Source organism: Oncorhynchus mykiss, chromosome Y (assembly GCF_013265735.2).
Source record: "Oncorhynchus mykiss isolate Arlee chromosome Y, USDA_OmykA_1.1, whole genome shotgun sequence".
NCBI classification, from domain to species: domain Eukaryota; kingdom Metazoa; phylum Chordata; class Actinopteri; order Salmoniformes; family Salmonidae; genus Oncorhynchus; species Oncorhynchus mykiss.
Genome location: NC_048593.1, coordinates 40487663 through 40505212, shown reverse-complemented (window position 1 = coordinate 40505212; position 17550 = coordinate 40487663). Strand labels below are relative to the sequence as shown.

The following is a 17550-nucleotide window of genomic DNA, read 5'->3' as shown; positions in this document are numbered from 1 at the left end:
CTACTACTGCTATTACTGCTGCTACTACTACTGCTACTACTACTGTTACTACTACTAATACTACTACTGCTACTGCTATTACTACTGCTACTACTGCTACTACTATTATTTATACTACTACTTCTGCTACTACTACTAATACTACTATTCTTTCTACTTCTGCTACTGCTATTACTACTGCTACTACTACTACTACTATTCTTTCTACTACTACTACTACTGCTACTACTGCTACTGCTATTACTACTAATCTTTCTACAACTACTACTGCTACTAATACTACCATTCTTTCTACTACTACTACTGCTACTGCTAATACTACTACCTCTACTGCTATTACTCTTTTACTACTACTACTACTACTACTACTGCTACTATTCTTTCTGCTACTACTACTGCTACTGCTTTTACTACTGCTACTACCGCTACTGCTATTACTACTATTCTTTATACTACTACTACTAATAATAATAATACTATTCTTTCTACTACTACTACTGCTACTACTACTATTCTTTCTACTACTGCTACTACTGCTATTACTAAGATTCTTTCTACTACTACTGCTACTATTAATAATACTACTATTATTTATACTACTACTACTGCTACTGCTATTACTACTGCTACTACTGCTACTGCTATTACTACTACTACTACTCTTTCTACTACTAATAATAATACTACTGCTATTCGTTCTACTACTACTGCTGCTACTGCTATTACTACTGCTACTGCTACTTTCATCCTTATCCTTTAATCTTTAGCCAAACATATTTATTCAGTGAGTCAAAACTATTAACGTTAACTGCTGACTGCATCATTCCATCAACCTATCTAATGTTAGCTATCTAGCTAGCTAGGTTATGTCGAGCTTACGTTAGTTGTTTTGTGCGCTAGCTATAGATTGGATCATTCTAGATAGTTTTAGAGAACGACTAAACTGCTTAAATTAACTGGTTTTAAAATAACACAAACCTTGTTTTCCATGTTTGCTCTGTCATGACCCAGGAAACCAGGCCGGCAGAAAGAAACCAAGTGCAGAGTCCATAGAGATCCTATTAAATGTGTATTCTAATTCCTAATTCTATGGCAGAGTCAAACAACGAGGTGCTGGTGCAACCAAACATAGTTGTTGATTAAGCTCTCTGTACGCGGTAGCTAGGAGACCACTGTGACTGACAAGTGAATCCACCTGTAATCTCTCTTGGACAGATTGTCATGGACATGAAACAGCGAGACAGGAAATGACACATTTTCTCACAATATTTTTAATAAGAGAGAGCAGTCTTAGTTAGATCCTGGTTTCTCACTCAGGTCTGTGTTGTGATGAGTTCATTCTGAGTTTGGCTTCAATTTACTACGCTACTACTGCTAATACTACTAGTACTGCTAATACTACTACTGCTGCTGTATTTACTACTACCACTACTGCTGCTACTACTACTGCTGATACTACTACGACTTCTGCTACTACTACTACTGATACTAGTACTGCTGCTTCTACTACTACTATTGCTACTACTACTGCTGCTACTACTACTACTGCTGCTACTACTACTATTGCTACTACTACTGCTACTACTACTACTACTGCTACTACTACTACTGCTACTACTACTACTGCTACTACTGCTGCTACTACTACTACTACTACTGCTGCTACTACTACTACTGCTACTACTACTACTGCTACTACTGCTGCTACTACTGCTACTACTACTGCTGCTACTACTACTACTGCTGCTACTACTAGTTTCATCTTCTTTATCTTTCATCATTTATTCTTTAGCCAAACATATTTATATTTATTCAGTGAGTCAAAACGGTTCATGTTAGCTGCTGGCCTCATGATTGCATCAACCTATCTAATGTTAGCTAGCTATCTAGCTATGTCGAGTTTTGTTAGCTAGCTATAGATTGGATCATTCTAGATAGTTTTAGAGAACGACTAAACTGCTTAAATTAACTGGTTTTAAAATAACACAAACCTTGTTTTCCATGTTTGCTCTGTCATGACCCAGGAAACCAGGCCGGCAGAAAGAAACCAAGTCCATAGAGGTCCTTTTAAATAGTCTTAAAATTGTTGGTGGCAAGACTTCTATATGATAATTTTAGCTGAAAAGCACAAAGTCTTGAATCTTACGTTGTTTTATATATCAACTCATACACCCTGTACCATGGAATCGGTACATCAAAAATCTCTGTCGAAATCCTGTTCCTCAAATGAAACTGGTATACTTTCCTATTTCTGCTGTTTTGTCACGTTCGTCATAACGATGAGACCAAGGCGCAGCGTGATAAGGATACATTCTTCTTTATTTGCACAAAGACCGTGACGCTAGTTAAAAATAAATTGTCCTCCAGTCAACTTTGATTAAATTTCCAATATCCCCGTCCATGTGGAAATTTAATACGAATTATGTAGCCAATAAGACATCATTTATGAAAACAGAGAAAAGAGTCGGCCCGAGAATTGAACCCCCATAGAGACTGCCAGAGGTCCGGACAACAGGCCCTCCGATTTGACATACTGAACTCTATCTGAGAAGTAGTTGGTGAACCAGGCGAGGCAGTCTTTTGAGAAACCAAGGTTGTTGAGTCTGCCAATAAGAATGTTGTGATTGACAGAGTCGAAAGCCTTAGCCAGGTCAATGAATACGGCTGCACAGTAATGTCTCTTATCGATGGTGGTTATGATATCGTTTAGGACCTTGAACGTCGATAAGGTGCACCCATGACCAGCTCTGAAACCAGATTGCATAGTGGAAAAGGTACGGTGAGATTCAAAATGGTTGGTAATCTGTTTGTTAACTTGGCTTTCAAAGACCTTGGAAAGGCAGGGTAGAATATATATAGGTCTGTAGCAGTTTGGGTCTAGAGTGTCTCCCCCTTTGAAGAGTGGGATGACCGCAGAAGCTTTCCAATTTATGCGAACAGGATAGTAATAGGGGTTGCGACAATTTCGGCAGATAATTTTAGAAAGAGAGTGTCCAGATTGTCTAGCTCGACTGCTTTGTAGGGGTCCAGATTTTGCAGCTCTTTCAGAACATCAGCTATCTGGATTTGGGTGAAGGAGAAGTCGGGGAGGTTTGGGCGAGTTGCTGTGGGGGGCGCAGGGCTGTTGACCGGGGTAGGAGTAGCTAGGTGGAATGCATGGCCAGCCATAGAAAAAGCTTTTTGAAATTCTCAATTATTGTGGATTTATCGGTGGTAACAGTGTTTCCTTGCCTCAGTGCAGTGGGAAGCTGGGAGGAGGTGATCTTATTCTCCATGGACTTTACAGTGAACTTTTATGGTTTGTGCTTCAGGATGCACATTTCTGTTTGAAAAAGCTAGCCTTAGCTTCCTAACTGCCTGTGTATATTTGTTCCTAACTTCCCTGAAATGTTGCATATCACGGGGGCTGTTCAATGCTAATGCAGTACGCCACAGGATATTTTTGTGCTGTTCAAGGGCAGTCAGGTCTGGAGAGAACCAAGGGCTATATCTGTTCCTGGTTAAAAAAAATTGAATTGGGCATGCTTATTTAAGATGGAGAGGAAGGCATTTTTAAAGAATAACCAGGCATCCTCTACTGACGGGATGAGGTCAATATCCTTCCAGGATACCCGGGTCAGGTCGATTAGAAAGGCCTGCTCGCTGAAGTGTTTCAGGGAGCGTTTGACAGTGATGAGGGGTGGCTATTTGATCGCAGACCCATTACGGATGCAGGCAATGAGGCAGCGATTGCTGAGATCCTGGTTGAAGACAGCAGAGGTGTATTTAGAGGGCAAGTTGGTTAGGATGATATCTATGAGGGTGCCCGTATTTATGGATTTGGGGTTGTACCTGGTGGGTTCATTGATAATTTGTGTGAGATTGAGGGCATCAAGTTTAGATTGTAGGATGGCCGGGGTGTTAAGCATGTCACAGTTAAGGGCACGGTGATGATAGTTTGTAGATTGATGACCTTTACGGTCCATTGAGGTACTTAACACTGTGTTATAGTCTCCTACCATAATGATTTGTTCATTTGTTGCCTGTAAGTTCAATAAATTGGTCTAAATATTTTCGAAGGAGTGTGGATCATCCTGATTTAGACCATTTAGATTAATGAGCTAAATGTCTTTTTCATCTACTTTCATATTCAAAAAGATTTTCTTTTAGCCACGTAAAGACTGATCTTCTTTTTAAAAAATAATCTGCTAAATAGTTACAATTATAACTGGCTATTGTTATTTCGCCCCTTACTATAACTAGATACTGTTCTCAGTCTAAATTTACCCTAATTAGTGCTTGTAAAGTCACTGCGATAAGCGGTACTATGACAGGTCATAATTAGAGATTTCAAATGTCTGATATTTAGAATTCAAGAAATATGTTCTAGCAATATTTGTTTTATTCCTTTGCCTGTTTGACTGTGAGCCAATGCCACAGATGTTAGACAATTGAGACAAGATATTATGTGTGTAGTAAATTGGAGTAGGTTGATGTGTATGATATTGGATGTGATTTAGGGAGAGTGTTAGTACGATGTCTGGATAAGAGTAAGACTATAATTGGCCATGTTAATAATAACTATTTGCATGGTTGAGTGTCTCTGTGTGTAACATGTAGTGTGTGTATAGCCTTAATATTCATGATGATAATTATAATCCATATCGTATCACCATCATAGTTGCATCATAATTACCTTTAACATCATTGAAAAACCAGAGTTCCAAGTCTGTGCACTCGGTGGAAAGCCACCTTGTTTACAGTCTCTAGGAAGTTGCGAGACGGATTGCATGAGCTCTCTGATCGCCCCGTCCAGATTATAGGATGCCTCCTCAGGAATCCCAGAAACTCCGTTCCATTTATTCCATTCCTGCCATTCCAATAAGCCCGTCCTCAAATACCTCCTCCCACCAGCCTCCATTGGAGACAGGGTTGTATTCACTAAATAAAACCGAGGCAAACGGGCTGAAATTTGTGTCAACTTTCCAATAAGAAACGCCTGCTTTCTTTTACGTTGCCAAAACGTTTTCATTTTTTTCTCCAAAGCTTTTTCTATCACGTGAACCAATGTCTGGTAAAAGTGTTCAGATCTTCTGCTTTGAAAGTGACGGCAGCAGATTGAAAGGAACTGTGGCTGTCTCTGATACTGCTACTGTTACAGCGCCAGTTATATCACGCCACCGTTGTGAACTTCCTATTCGTTGACACCAGGCAGGCAGGTGTGAGGTGGTCTAGTAAAACAAGTTGTATTGACACAAGATGGGTTTATTTTGGACTGAATGAAGGATCAGTTTTGTGGGTTTCTATTCCTCCTCCTCCCTTTCTATTCCTCCTCCTCCCTTTCTATTCCTCCTCCTCCCTTTCTATTCCTCCTCCTCCTTTTGTCCACCACCTCTTCTCCTCCTCTTATCCTCCTCTTCTCCTTTCTGTGGATATGAAGGGAGAGTGAGTAAGTTCAGAGACAGACACATCTAATTTCTGTGGATATGAAGGGAGAGTAAGTTCAGAGACAGACACATCTCATTTCTGTGGATATGAAGGGAGAGTGAGTACGTTCAGAGACAGACACATCTCATTTCTGTGGATATGAAGGGAGAGTGAGTAAGTTCAGAGACAGACACATCTCATTTCTGTGGATATGAAGGGAGAGTGAGTAAGTTCAGAGACAGACACATCTCATTTCTGTGGATATGAAGGGAGAGGGAGTAAGTTCAGAGACAGACACATCTCATTTCTGTGGATATGAAGGGAGAGTGAGTAAGTTCAGAGACAGACACATCTAATTTCTGTGGATATGAAGGGAGAGGGAGTAAGTTGTTCAGAGACAGACGCATCTAATTTCTGTGGATATGAAGGGAGAGTGAGTAAGTTCAGAGAAAGACACATCTCATTTCTGTGGATATGAAGGGAGAGTGAGTAAGTTCAGAGACAGACACATCTCATTTCTGTGGATATGAAGGGAGAGTAAGTTCAGAGACAGACACATCTCATTTCTGTGGATATGAAGGGAGAGTGAGTAAGTTGTTCAGAGACAGACACAAATAAAGGAGAAAATACTGCTGCTTTTTTAAACTATTAATTCACCCACTAACTTGATTTCTGTCCCTCTCCTCTCTTCTTTCTCTCTATTCGTTCCTGCTACCCACTTCTCTCACTCCATCCTCTCTCTTTTACACCCTTCTCTTGTTCAAGTACTTTCCATTTCTCTCTCTGTGTCTTTGTGTCTCGCTTTGTCTCTGTCTTTGTCTCTGTCTTTGTCTCTCTCTTTGTCTCTCTCGTTGTCTCTCTCTTTGTCTCTCTCTTTGTCTCTGTCTTTGTCTCTCTATTTGTCTCTCTCTTTGTCTCTGTCTTTGTCTCTCTCGTTGTCTCTCTCTTTGTCTCTCTCTTTGTCTCTGTCTTTGTCTCTCTCTTTGTCTCTGTCTTTGTCTCTCTCGTTGTCTCTCTCTTTGTCTCTCTCTTTGTCTCTGTCTTTGTCTCTCTTTGTCTCTGTCTTTGTCTCTCTCTTTGTCTCTCTCTTTGTCTCTGTCTTTGTCTCTCTCTTTGTCTCTGTCTTTGTCTCTCTCTTTGTCTCTCTCTTTGTCTCTGTCTTTGTCTCTCTCGTTGTCTCTCTCTTTGTCTCTCTCTTTGTCTCTGTCTTTGTCTCTCTATTTGTCTCTCTCTTTGTCTCTGTCTTTGTCTCTCTCTTTGTCTCTCTCTTTGTCTCTCTCTTTGTCTCTGTCTTTGTCTCTGTCTTTGTCTCTGTCTCTCTCTTTGTCTCTCTCTTTGTCTCTGTCTTTGTCTCTGTCTTTGTCTCTCTCTTTGTCTCTGTCTTTGTCTCTCTCTTTGTCTCTGTCTTTGTCTCTGTCTTTGTCTCTCTCTTTGTCTCTGTCTTTGTCTCTCTCTTTGTCTCTCTCTTTGTCTCTCTCTTTGTCCCTCTCTTTGTCTCTCTCGTTGTCTCTGTCTTTCTCTCAATTCAATTCAATTTGCTTTATTGGCATGACGTAACAATGTACATATTGCCAAAGCTTATTTTGGATATTTACAATATAAAAATGAGCATCAAAATGGTCAACGGGACAACAGTAACAACAATAACCAAGTGTCAAAATAACCCATTGTCAAGATCTCTCTCTCTCTCTCTAGTGAACGGGAATCCGACCAGTCAGCTGTCCACTCCTGGCTCGGGGAAATCTCCAAGCCCCTCCCCTTCCGGCCCTGCTTCAGACCTCAGACCACGCAGGGTAAGACAACACACACAGACAGACAGACATACAGACAGAAAGAGAGACAGACAGACCCCCCCCCCCTCCCCATTCTCTATAACACACCTCTTCTATGTTCTCAGGAAAACAACAAGGCCCAGTCTACAGCCTAGAGTCACTAGAGAACGGAGAAACTACAATTCCCACAATCCTTAGAGTTACAGAAGGGTCCGACCTTTTGACCTGTCACGCTGCTGCTTCAGGAATTCTGGAAATTCACGTTACAATTCCGATGATATTAGTTCCTTGACTGTTTCTCCCCATGTTGATGGTTTGTCAGTAGTCTCTTGACGTTGTGGAGATCTCGATGACGGAGAGGTTTCTGCCTCCGGTAGTGGGACACGCCTTACGTAGTGCAGTACTCTCAGTCACTTATCTCCTTTGGATACTTCCCGTATAGCCAGATAGTGACCGAAAGGTAGTGCACTATTTAGGGAATAGGGTGCCATGTGACATCTAGCCACGGATACTGTGCTAGAATGTACTGTAACGGGAGCATGCAACTCAAGTGGAAGAATGACTGCGTACACAATTCGCAACCTTTTCCCTACATAGGGCACTGTGTCCGGGTGCTATTTTGGATACGGCCAATGTGTTTCTCTAAGAAATTAGGGAAGACCTGCTGTTGAAAGGCTGTGATGCTGCGCGTTGGTAATTCAGCCACAGACACTAATGAGGTTTTAATGCTGTCCTCAATCACAGGCCTTCCTCTTTCACTGCAGCGCTTTCATTTGTGTGTGTGTGTGTGTGTTTGTGTGTGTGGGTGTGTGTGTGTGTGTTTGTGTGTGTGTGTGTGTGTGTGTGTGTGTGTGTGTGTGTGTGTGTTTGTGTGTGTGGGTGTGTGTGTGTGTGTTTGTGTGTGTGTGTGTGTGTGTGTGTGTGTGTGTGTGTGTGTGTGTGTGTGTGTGTGACGTGCAGAGTTTGATTGACATGGTCAGGCATGAGTAATCGATCGTGGAATCTGGCCCTCAAGCCTACTAAACAATTAGTCGATTAGGATGACCCACTCTCCTCTACCCTCATCCTCTTTCCTCCTTTCCGCTCCTCTCCTCTCCAGAGAAACACACACACATATGCTGTAGCATGAATGTAGAGCCCTAAACACTATCTCACAGCTTCTCTCACCTTTACTGAATGTAGAGCCCTAAACGCTGTCTCACCTTTACTGAATGTAGAGCCCTAAACGCTGTCTCACCTTTACTGAATGTAGAGCCCTAAACGTTGTCTCACCTTTACTGAATGTAGAGCCCTAAACGCTGTCTCACCTTTACTGAATGTAGAGCCCTAAACGCTGTCTCACACCCCCTCTCACCTTTATTGAATGTAGAGCCATAAACGCTGTCTCACAGCCCCTCTCACCTTTACTGAATGTAGGGCCCTAAACGCTGTCTCACCTTTACTGAATCTAGAGCCCTAAACGCTGTCTCACATTTACTGAATGTAGAGCCCTAAACGCTGTCTCACAGCCCCTCTCACCTTTACTGAATGTAGAGCCCTAAACGCTGTCTCACATTTACTGAATGTAGAGCCCTAAACGCTGTCTCACCTTTACTGAATGTAGAGCCCTAAATGCTGTCTCACAGCCCCTCTCACCTTTACTGAATGTAGAGCCCTAAACGCTGTCTCACCTTTACTGAATGTAGAGCCCTAAACGCTGTCTCACCTTTACTGAATGTAGAGTCCTAAACGTTGTCTCACCTTTACTGAATGTAGAGCCCTAAACGCTGTCTCACCTTTACTGAATGTAGAGCCCTAAACGCTGTCTCACCTTTACTGAATGTAGAGCCCTAAACGCTGTCTCACCTTTACTGAATGTAGAGCCCTAAACGCTGTCTCACCTTTACTGAATGTAGAGCCCTAAACGTTGTCTCACCTTTACTGAATGTAGAGCCCTAAACGTTGTCTTACCTTTACTGAATGTAGAGCCCTAAACGCTGTCTCACCTTTACTGAATGTAGAGCCCTAAACGCTGTCTCACCTTTACTGAATGTAGAGCCCTAAACGCTGTCTCACCTTTACTGAATGTTCCAGCAGCTAACAGCTGTACTCTCTCACCCCTCTCTCTCTCTCTCTCTCTCTCTCACCTCTCTCTCTCTCTCTCTCTCTCTCTCTCTCCCTCTCTCTCTCTCTCTCTCCCTCTCTCCCTCTCTCTCTCTCTCTCTTCCTCTCACTCACTCACTCACTCACTCACTCACTCACTCACTCACTCACTCACTCACTCTCTCACAAACACACACACACACACACACACACACACACACACACACACACACACACACACACACACACACACACACACACACACACACACACACACGCTGTGGTCTGTCAATGATCAGCCAACCAAGGAATGACTGAGGATCCTATTGGATTGTCAGTTAGGACTCCATAGTACTTTTGTTCAATGAGTAAAGAAGATGAATCCCCATTAATCAGCCAGTTATCTTCCAGCCTTCCATTGGTCAGCAAGTATTTCCAGATCAGTGCAGGTGAAGGAGAGATGAACGAGAGGAAACCACTCTAGACTATTGAGATGCACCCCACTGACTGTCTGTTCTAATTTTCACTCCTGACTAAATACTTGAAATTTAAAGGAACATTTCAGTTTTTCTACTTCATATTCATCTCTAGCACCACCCCTACATCAACATGTGAAAATTGTGCATTTTTTAGCTACCAGTACTCACCAGACAAGCACTAGTGAGAGAACGTTGCTACAACTATCTCTCTGGGTGTTCTGAGTTGGCCTCATAATATCACTTATTCAAATGTTCAGGCTTAGTGAATCAGGAGAGCTGGAGTGTATTTCTGGGCTGGAGATTATTATTCAGTTTCCTTTGTGTTGCTGTGACACCCTGTAAGACTTGGGAGCATAGCTGTGCTGAGAAATAGAGGGTCACAGATTATTATAGCCCACCTCTCTCTCTCTCTCTCTCTCTCTCTCTCTCTCTCTTTCTCTCTCTCTCTCCCCTCTATGCCCTCCCCCTCTCTCCTCCCCTCCCCTCTCTCCCCTCCCTCTCTCTCCAATTTGGTATTAATCTTCACAGAGTCAGTATATGATATTCCATCAGTAGCTCTCTGTCTCTAGCTGAACTCTAGCAGACCGTCTGACCGTCCACTCATATTGAGGTTGTTTATTAGGTTAGCTACATTATATAGAGTTCAGTGTGTTCCTGTCTCTCTCTCTCTCTCTCTCTCTCTCTCTCTCTCTCTCTCTCTCTCTCTCTCTGTCTCTCTCTAGCTACATTATATAGAGTTCAGTGCGTTCCTGGGTACAGACAAGAATGTGTATTTTTAGCAGGTCTCTCTCTCTCTGTCTCTCTCTCTCTCTCTCTCTCTCTCTCTCTGTCACTCTCTCTCTCTCTCTCTCTCTCTAACTACATTATATAGAGTTCAGTGTGTTCCTGGGTACAGACAAGAATGTGTATTTTTAGTAGGTATCTCTGTGTCTCTAAATGCTGAGAGAACAGTACCCTCCCACACATGCACTGACTCTATAGCCCTGAACAGTAGTTTACTGCCATGTCCACTGGTAAACCATATGACCTGCTCACATTATGCAGGATCACTTTCAGACTAATGGCTTTTCCCTTCCAGCCACTCAGTGATGGATTATACTGTGTGTTGCCTCATCTACATGGTCTGGTAGTTTATTATGGAGCCTTGCAGCTACTTGGTTAAGTGGGTTACATGTAGAATATAGCAGTTCAGTACAGTACAGTGGTATGGTTCAGTACAGCAGTATGGTTCAGTACAGTACAGTGGTATGGTTCAGTACAGTACAGTGGTATGGTTCAGTACAGTACAGTGGTATAGTTCAGTACAGTACAGTGGTATGGTTCAGTACAGTACAGTGGTATGGTTCAGTACAGTACAGTGGTATGGTTCAGTACAGTACAGTGGTATGGTTCAGTACAGTACAGTGGTATGGTTCAGTACAGTACAGTGGTATGGTTCAGTACAGTACAGTGGTATAGTTCAGTACAGTACAGCAGTATGGTTCAGTACAGTACAGTGGTATGGTTCAGTACAGTACAGTGGTATGGTTCAGTACAGTACAGTGGTATGGTTCAGTACAGTACAGTGGTATGGTTCAGTACAGTACAGTGGTATGGTTCAGTACAGCAGTATGGTTCAGTACAGTACAGTGGTATGGTTCAGTACAGAAGTATGGTTCAGTACAGTACAGTGGTATAGTTCAGTACAGTACAGTGGTATAGTTCAGTACAGTACAGTGGTATAGTTCAGTACAGTACAGCAGTATGGTTCAGTACAGTGGTATGGTTCAGTACAGTACAGTGGTATAGTTCAGTACAGTACAGCAGTATGGTTCAGTACAGTACAGCGGTATGGTTCAGTACAGTACAGTGGTATGGTTCAGTACAGTACAGTGGTATAGTTCAGTACAGTACAGTGGTATAGTTCAGTACAGTACAGCAGTATGGTTCAGTACAGTGGTATGGTTCAGTACAGTACAGTGGTATAGTTCAGTACAGTACAGCAGTATGGTTCAGTACAGTACAGTGATATGGTTCAGTACAGTACAGTGGTATGGTTCTGTACAGTACAGTGGTATGGTTCAGTACAGTACATTGGTATGGTTCAGTTTTGTCCAGCAGTATGGTTCAGTACAGTACAGTGGTATGGTTCAGTACAGTACAGTGGTATGGTTCAGTACAGTACAGTGGTATGGTTCAGTTCTGTCCAGCAGTATGGTTCAGTACAGCGGTATGGTTCAGTACAATACAGCAGTATGGTTCAGTTCTGTCCAGTAGTATGGTTCAGTACAGTGGTATGGTTCAGTACAATACAGCAGTATGGTTCAGTTCTGTCCAGCAGTATGGTTCAGAACAGTGGTATGGTTCAGTACAGTACAGTGGTATGGTTCAGTACAGAACAGTGGTATGGTTCATTACAGTACAGTGGTATGGTTCAGTACAGTACAGTGGTATGGTTCAGTACAGTACAGCGGTATGGTTCAGTTCTGTCCAGCAGTAGGGTTCAGTACAGTGGTATGGTTCAGTACAGTACAGTGGTATGGTTCAGTACAGTACAGTGGTATGGTTCAGTACAGAACAGTGGTATGGTTCAGTACAGTACAGTGGTATGGTTCAGTACAGTACAGTGGTATGGTTCAGTACAGTACAGCGGTATGGTTCAGTTATGTCCAGCAGTAGGGTTCAGTACAGTGGTATGGTTCAGTACAGTACAGTGGTATGGTTCAGTACAGTACAGTGGTATGGTTCAGTACAGTACAGTGGTATGGTTCAGTTCAGAACAGTGGTATGGTTCAGTACAATACAGTGGTATGGTTCAGTACAGAACAGTGGTATGGTTCAGTAGAATACAGCAGTATGGTTCAGTACATATGGTTCAGTACAATACAGCAGTATAATTCAGCACAATAGTTATTTCCCTCTTTCCTCTCTCCCCTATCAATCTCTCCCACTCCTCTCTCCCCTTTCCATCTCTCCCTCTCCATCTCTCTATCTCTCCTTCTCCCTCTGCTTCTCTCCCCTCTCCCCTCTCTATCTCTCCCTGTCCTCTCTCCAGCTCCCCTGTCCTTCTCTCTGGCTCACAGGAAATTGTTGGTTTTGTCTGTGTCACACACACGGTATAATATTCTTGCGGTTGCTGGTTAATCCAGTGTGATTTGTTTTTAATCCTCTCAGAGCTGAACGTTGCTCTTTACACTACAAGACTGGTTTCTCTATAAACTACAAGACTGGTTTCTCTATAAACTACAAGACTGGTTTCTCTTTACACTACAAGACTGGTTTCTCTATAAACTACAAGACTGGTTTCTCTATAAACTACAAGACTGGTTTCTCTATAAACTACAAGACTGGTTTCTCTTTACACTACAAGACTGGTTTCTCTATAAACTACAAGACTGGTTTCTCTTTACACTACAAGACTGGTTTCTCTATAAACTACAAGACTGGTTTCTCTATAAACTACAAGACTGGTTTCTCTTTACACTACAAGACTGGTTTCTCTATAAACTACAAGACTGGTTTCTCTTTACACTACAAGACTGGTTTCTCTATAAACTACAAGACTGGTTTCTCTTTACACTACAAGACTGGTTTCTCTATAAACTACAAGACTGGTTTCTCTATAAACTACAAGACTGGTTAATCTTTAAACTACAAGACTGGTTTCTCTTTACACTACAAGACTGGTTTCTCTATAAACTACAAGACTGGTTTCTCTATAAACTACAAGACTGGTTTCTCTATAAACTACAAGACTGGTTTCTCTATAAACTACAAGACTGGTTTCTCTACAAACTACAAGACTGGTTAATCTTTAAACTACAAGACTGGTTTCTCTTTACACTACAAGACTGGTTTCTCTATAAACTACAAGACTGGTTTCTTTATAAACTACAAGACTGGTTTCTCTATAAACTACAAGACTGGTTTCTCTATAAACTACAAGACTGGTTTCTCTTTACACTACAAGACTGGTTTCTGTTTACACTACAAGACTGGTTTCTCTTTACACTACAATACTGGTTTCTCTTTACACTACAAGACTGGTTTCTCTATAAACTACAAGACTGGTTTCTCTATAAACTACAAGACTGGTTTCTCTATAAACTACAAGACTGGTTTCTCTTTAAACTACAAGACTGGTTTCTCTATAAACTACAAGACTGGTTTCTCTATAAACTACAAGACTGGTTTCTCTATAAACTACAAGACTGGTTTCTCTTTACACTACAAGACTGGTTTCTCTTTACACTACAAGACTGGTTTCTCTATAAACTACAAGACTGGTTTCTCTTTACACTACAAGACTGGTTTCTCTATAAACTACAAGACTGGTTTCTCTATAAACTACAAGACTGGTTTCTCTATAAACTACAAGACTGGTTTCTCTTTACACTACAAGACTGGTTTCTCTTTACACTACAAGACTGGTTTCTCTATAAACTACAAGACTGGTTTCTCTTTACACTACAAGACTGGTTTCTCTTTACACTACAAGACTGGTTTCTCTATAAACTACAAGACTGGTTTCTCTTTACACTACAAGACTGGTTTCTCTATAAACTACAAGACTGGTTTCTCTATAAACTACAAGACTGGTTTCTCTTTACACTACAAGACTGGTTTCTCTATAAACTACAATACTTTTTTTTTCTGTTCTCTTCTACTCAGAACTGCTTTCCTTCTGGACTCTTGAGAGGAAAATACACTTTAGTTAACATGTGTGAGTTGGAATGCCATTGTATCGCAGTATCTCACTCTCTCGTCTTCCTCTCTCTCATCCTCCTCTCTCTCTCTCTCTCTCTCGCTCTCTCTCCCTCTGTCCATTCTTCAGTCTCTCCTCAGTCATGTGTCAGTGTATCATCACCTAGAACACCATCCATTGAGTTGCATCCTCCTCTCATTCTGTTTGGTTATTTACGTCTGTACAGGTGCCTAACCAGGTGCCTAACCAGTTGCCTAACCAGGTGCGTAACCAGGTGTCTAACCAGGTGCGTAACCAGGTGTGTAACCAGGTGTCTAACCATGTGCGTGACCAGGTGTGTAACCAGGTGCGTAACCAGGTGTGTAACCAGGTGCGTAACCAGATAAATGTGGAGCTGAAATCCACCTACACATTTGTGTGTTCTTGTTGTTCTTGCATCTGTGACTTTGTGTACATGTCTTCATCCACAATGTATCACAATAGATGTTGTTGTTTGTCTTTTATTGTAATGATGAAGCAATAAGAGAAACAGCAAACCAGACACAATCGCACTTTCCACTCTCTCTCCCTCCAATCTCTCTCCCTCCAATCTCTCTTTCCCTCCAATCTCTCTCTCCCTCCAATCTCTCTCTCCCTCCAATCTCTCTCTCTCCCTCCAATCTCTCTCCCTCCAATCTCTCTCTCCCTCCATTCTCTCTCTCCATATCTCTCTCTCCATATCTCTCTCTCAATTTAAAATTTATATCTTTCAATTTAAATTTTCTCTCTTTCAATTTAAAGTTTCTCTCTTTCAATTTCAATTGTCTCTCTTTTTATTTTTTGAATTTGACAGAGAGAAAATTGAAATTGAAATTGAGAGAGAGAGAGAGAGAGAGAGAGAGAATTTACAGTACCAGTCAAAAGTTTGGACACACCTACTCATTCTTTATTTTTACAATGTTCTACATTGTAGAATAATAGTGAGGACATGAACATAAAATAACACATATGGAATCATGTAGTAACCAAAAAAGTGTTAAACAAATCAAAATAAATTTGAGTTTTTTCAAAGTAGCCAACCTTTGCCTTGATGACAGCTTTGCACACTCTTGGCATTCTCTCAACCAGCTTCACGAGGAAGTCACCTGGAATGCATTTTCAAATGTCTTGAAGGACTTCCCACATATGCTGAGAACTTGTTGGCTGAAAAGGAAATGACAAGATGATAAAGACCATAAAGAAAAACCCTTGAATGAGTAGGTGTGTCCAAACGTTTGTCTGGTACTGTAGAATATATTCTCTCTCTATCTCTTTCTCTTTTCTTTCCCTCTTGTCTCGTTCATCTAACGTCTTGGTTTGCTGCGATCTCTGTTGTCCATGTATTTTTATTTTCTCTCTGATGTCATTTAATTTCCATGTGATTTTATTTCCTGACCATTATCATTGATCATTATCATTGTTCGTTATCATTGTCCATGTTGTGTCCCTGTCAATATGGCTCTATGTTTTGTTCTAGAAGGTGTTATTTAATCCCCGGTCCTGGGGACCCAAAGAGGTTTCTTCCCTAGCGTACCTGGAGACCCAAAGAGGTTTCTTCCCTAGCGTACCTGGAGACCCAAAGAGGTTTCTTCCCTAGCGTACTAACACACCTGATTCAACTAATCAACTAATCACCGTTAGTTAATCAGGTGTGTCAACAACTTTTGGGTTACCAGGAACAGGATTTTTTGAAACGATGGTTTATAGTTTGGGAGGGGTGTAACCATTGTACAGTATCGTTGTCTCTCCATATTCATTCCCTAACAGTATTATTTCATGCATTCTTAGATCACAGGTATTATTATGATGAGTGTCGTTTGTATTAAATACATCAACCTACATCAACAGTCAGATTTGTCTCAGTCTTTCCCAGAATTTCGAACCAAGTAGAATTACTTTCCCAGCGTGTGTGTGTGTCTCCTAGGAGTTCCTGGCTGAGTGTTTCAGTGAGATAGTGGTGAAACCGAAAAGTCATTTTGTTGTTCCTCTCATCATCTCTCCTAAAGCAGGATATTCCTTTCCTCCTTCTGCAATTAAGTCTCCTCACGCACACACACACACACACACACACACACACACACACACACACACACACACACACACACACACACACACACACACACACACACACACACACACACACACACACACACACACACACACACACACACACACACATCCAGTAAATCTGCATGAAATAATATTTATGTATTTATTTTGAGTTGTAATTTTAATTTATGCTGGATTCTGTTTTTGTTCTCCACTCCTCTACCTGTAGATGTAGGTCCTTTAATAAACATGTCCTGTAATATAACCCATCGATCAGATCACTTATTGATCTGTTGGGCTGTGTTCCGAATGTCCCTCTATTCCCTATGTCGGGGTGTTCCATTTACGTCATCACGGAGCATGTTGGACAGGAAGTTCATCATGACGCTGTGCTTTCTGGGATACTTCTGGCACAGGACACCAGCTGAAACACACACACACCCAGCAGTCAGGTGATAGTAGAAATACCCTAATTTGGAAATAGATTAAAGTAGTTGTGGTTTGTTTAAAATATGCAGAATGATCCTATAGGCTATAGTAAACTTTCTAATGGCTTTATGTAAGGGATAGGGTGTCATTTGAAACGTAGCTTTGTGTGTGTACTGTGGGACAGTAACTGTAGTCTGAGCAGCGGTAGTTTCACTCATAGGTAGTTGATTGTCATCACAGTCTTGTGTTTATAGTCCTAGTTGTTTTACTAGTTTATTGAGCAGTGATCAGTGCACTCTTCGGGAAATAGGTTCTTCGACTGTTCCCATAGGAGAACCCTTTTTGGTTCCAGGTAGAACCCATTTCAGTTCCATGTAGAACATGGAACCCAGAGTGTTCCTACCTAGAACCGAAAAGGGTTATTCACAGAATTATCCTATGGGGACAGGTAATGAAAGGTTTTAGGTTCTAGATTGATTTTTTTTTTTGCTAAGGGTGTTTTCACAATTGGTCTATTTCAGGCAATTTTTGTAACTCGGTTTGTTGTTTTTTTTGTGTGCGATGTGAACACTCCAATGGAACTCTGACCTCTCAAAGAGGCCCCCGAAGCAAACCGAACTGAGACCATCTC

At 41.5% G+C, this 17550-nt stretch overlaps 1 protein-coding gene across 3 annotated transcripts in view; it reads left to right on the top strand.

Moving 5' to 3' along the window:
* dclk1a (doublecortin-like kinase 1a) overlaps positions 1–17550 on the top strand; it is a 228305-nt gene that overhangs the window by 166805 nt on the left and 43950 nt on the right. For 2 of the 3 annotated variants that reach the window (XM_036967391.1, XM_036967389.1), the window contains one exon: positions 7102–7199. In XM_036967391.1, coding sequence (XP_036823286.1) covers positions 7102–7199 — 98 coding nt within the window. Of the gene's footprint in view, positions 1–7101; positions 7200–7303; positions 8005–17550 lie in introns of those variants that run through there. The other variant, XM_036967390.1, reaches the window with a different exon arrangement.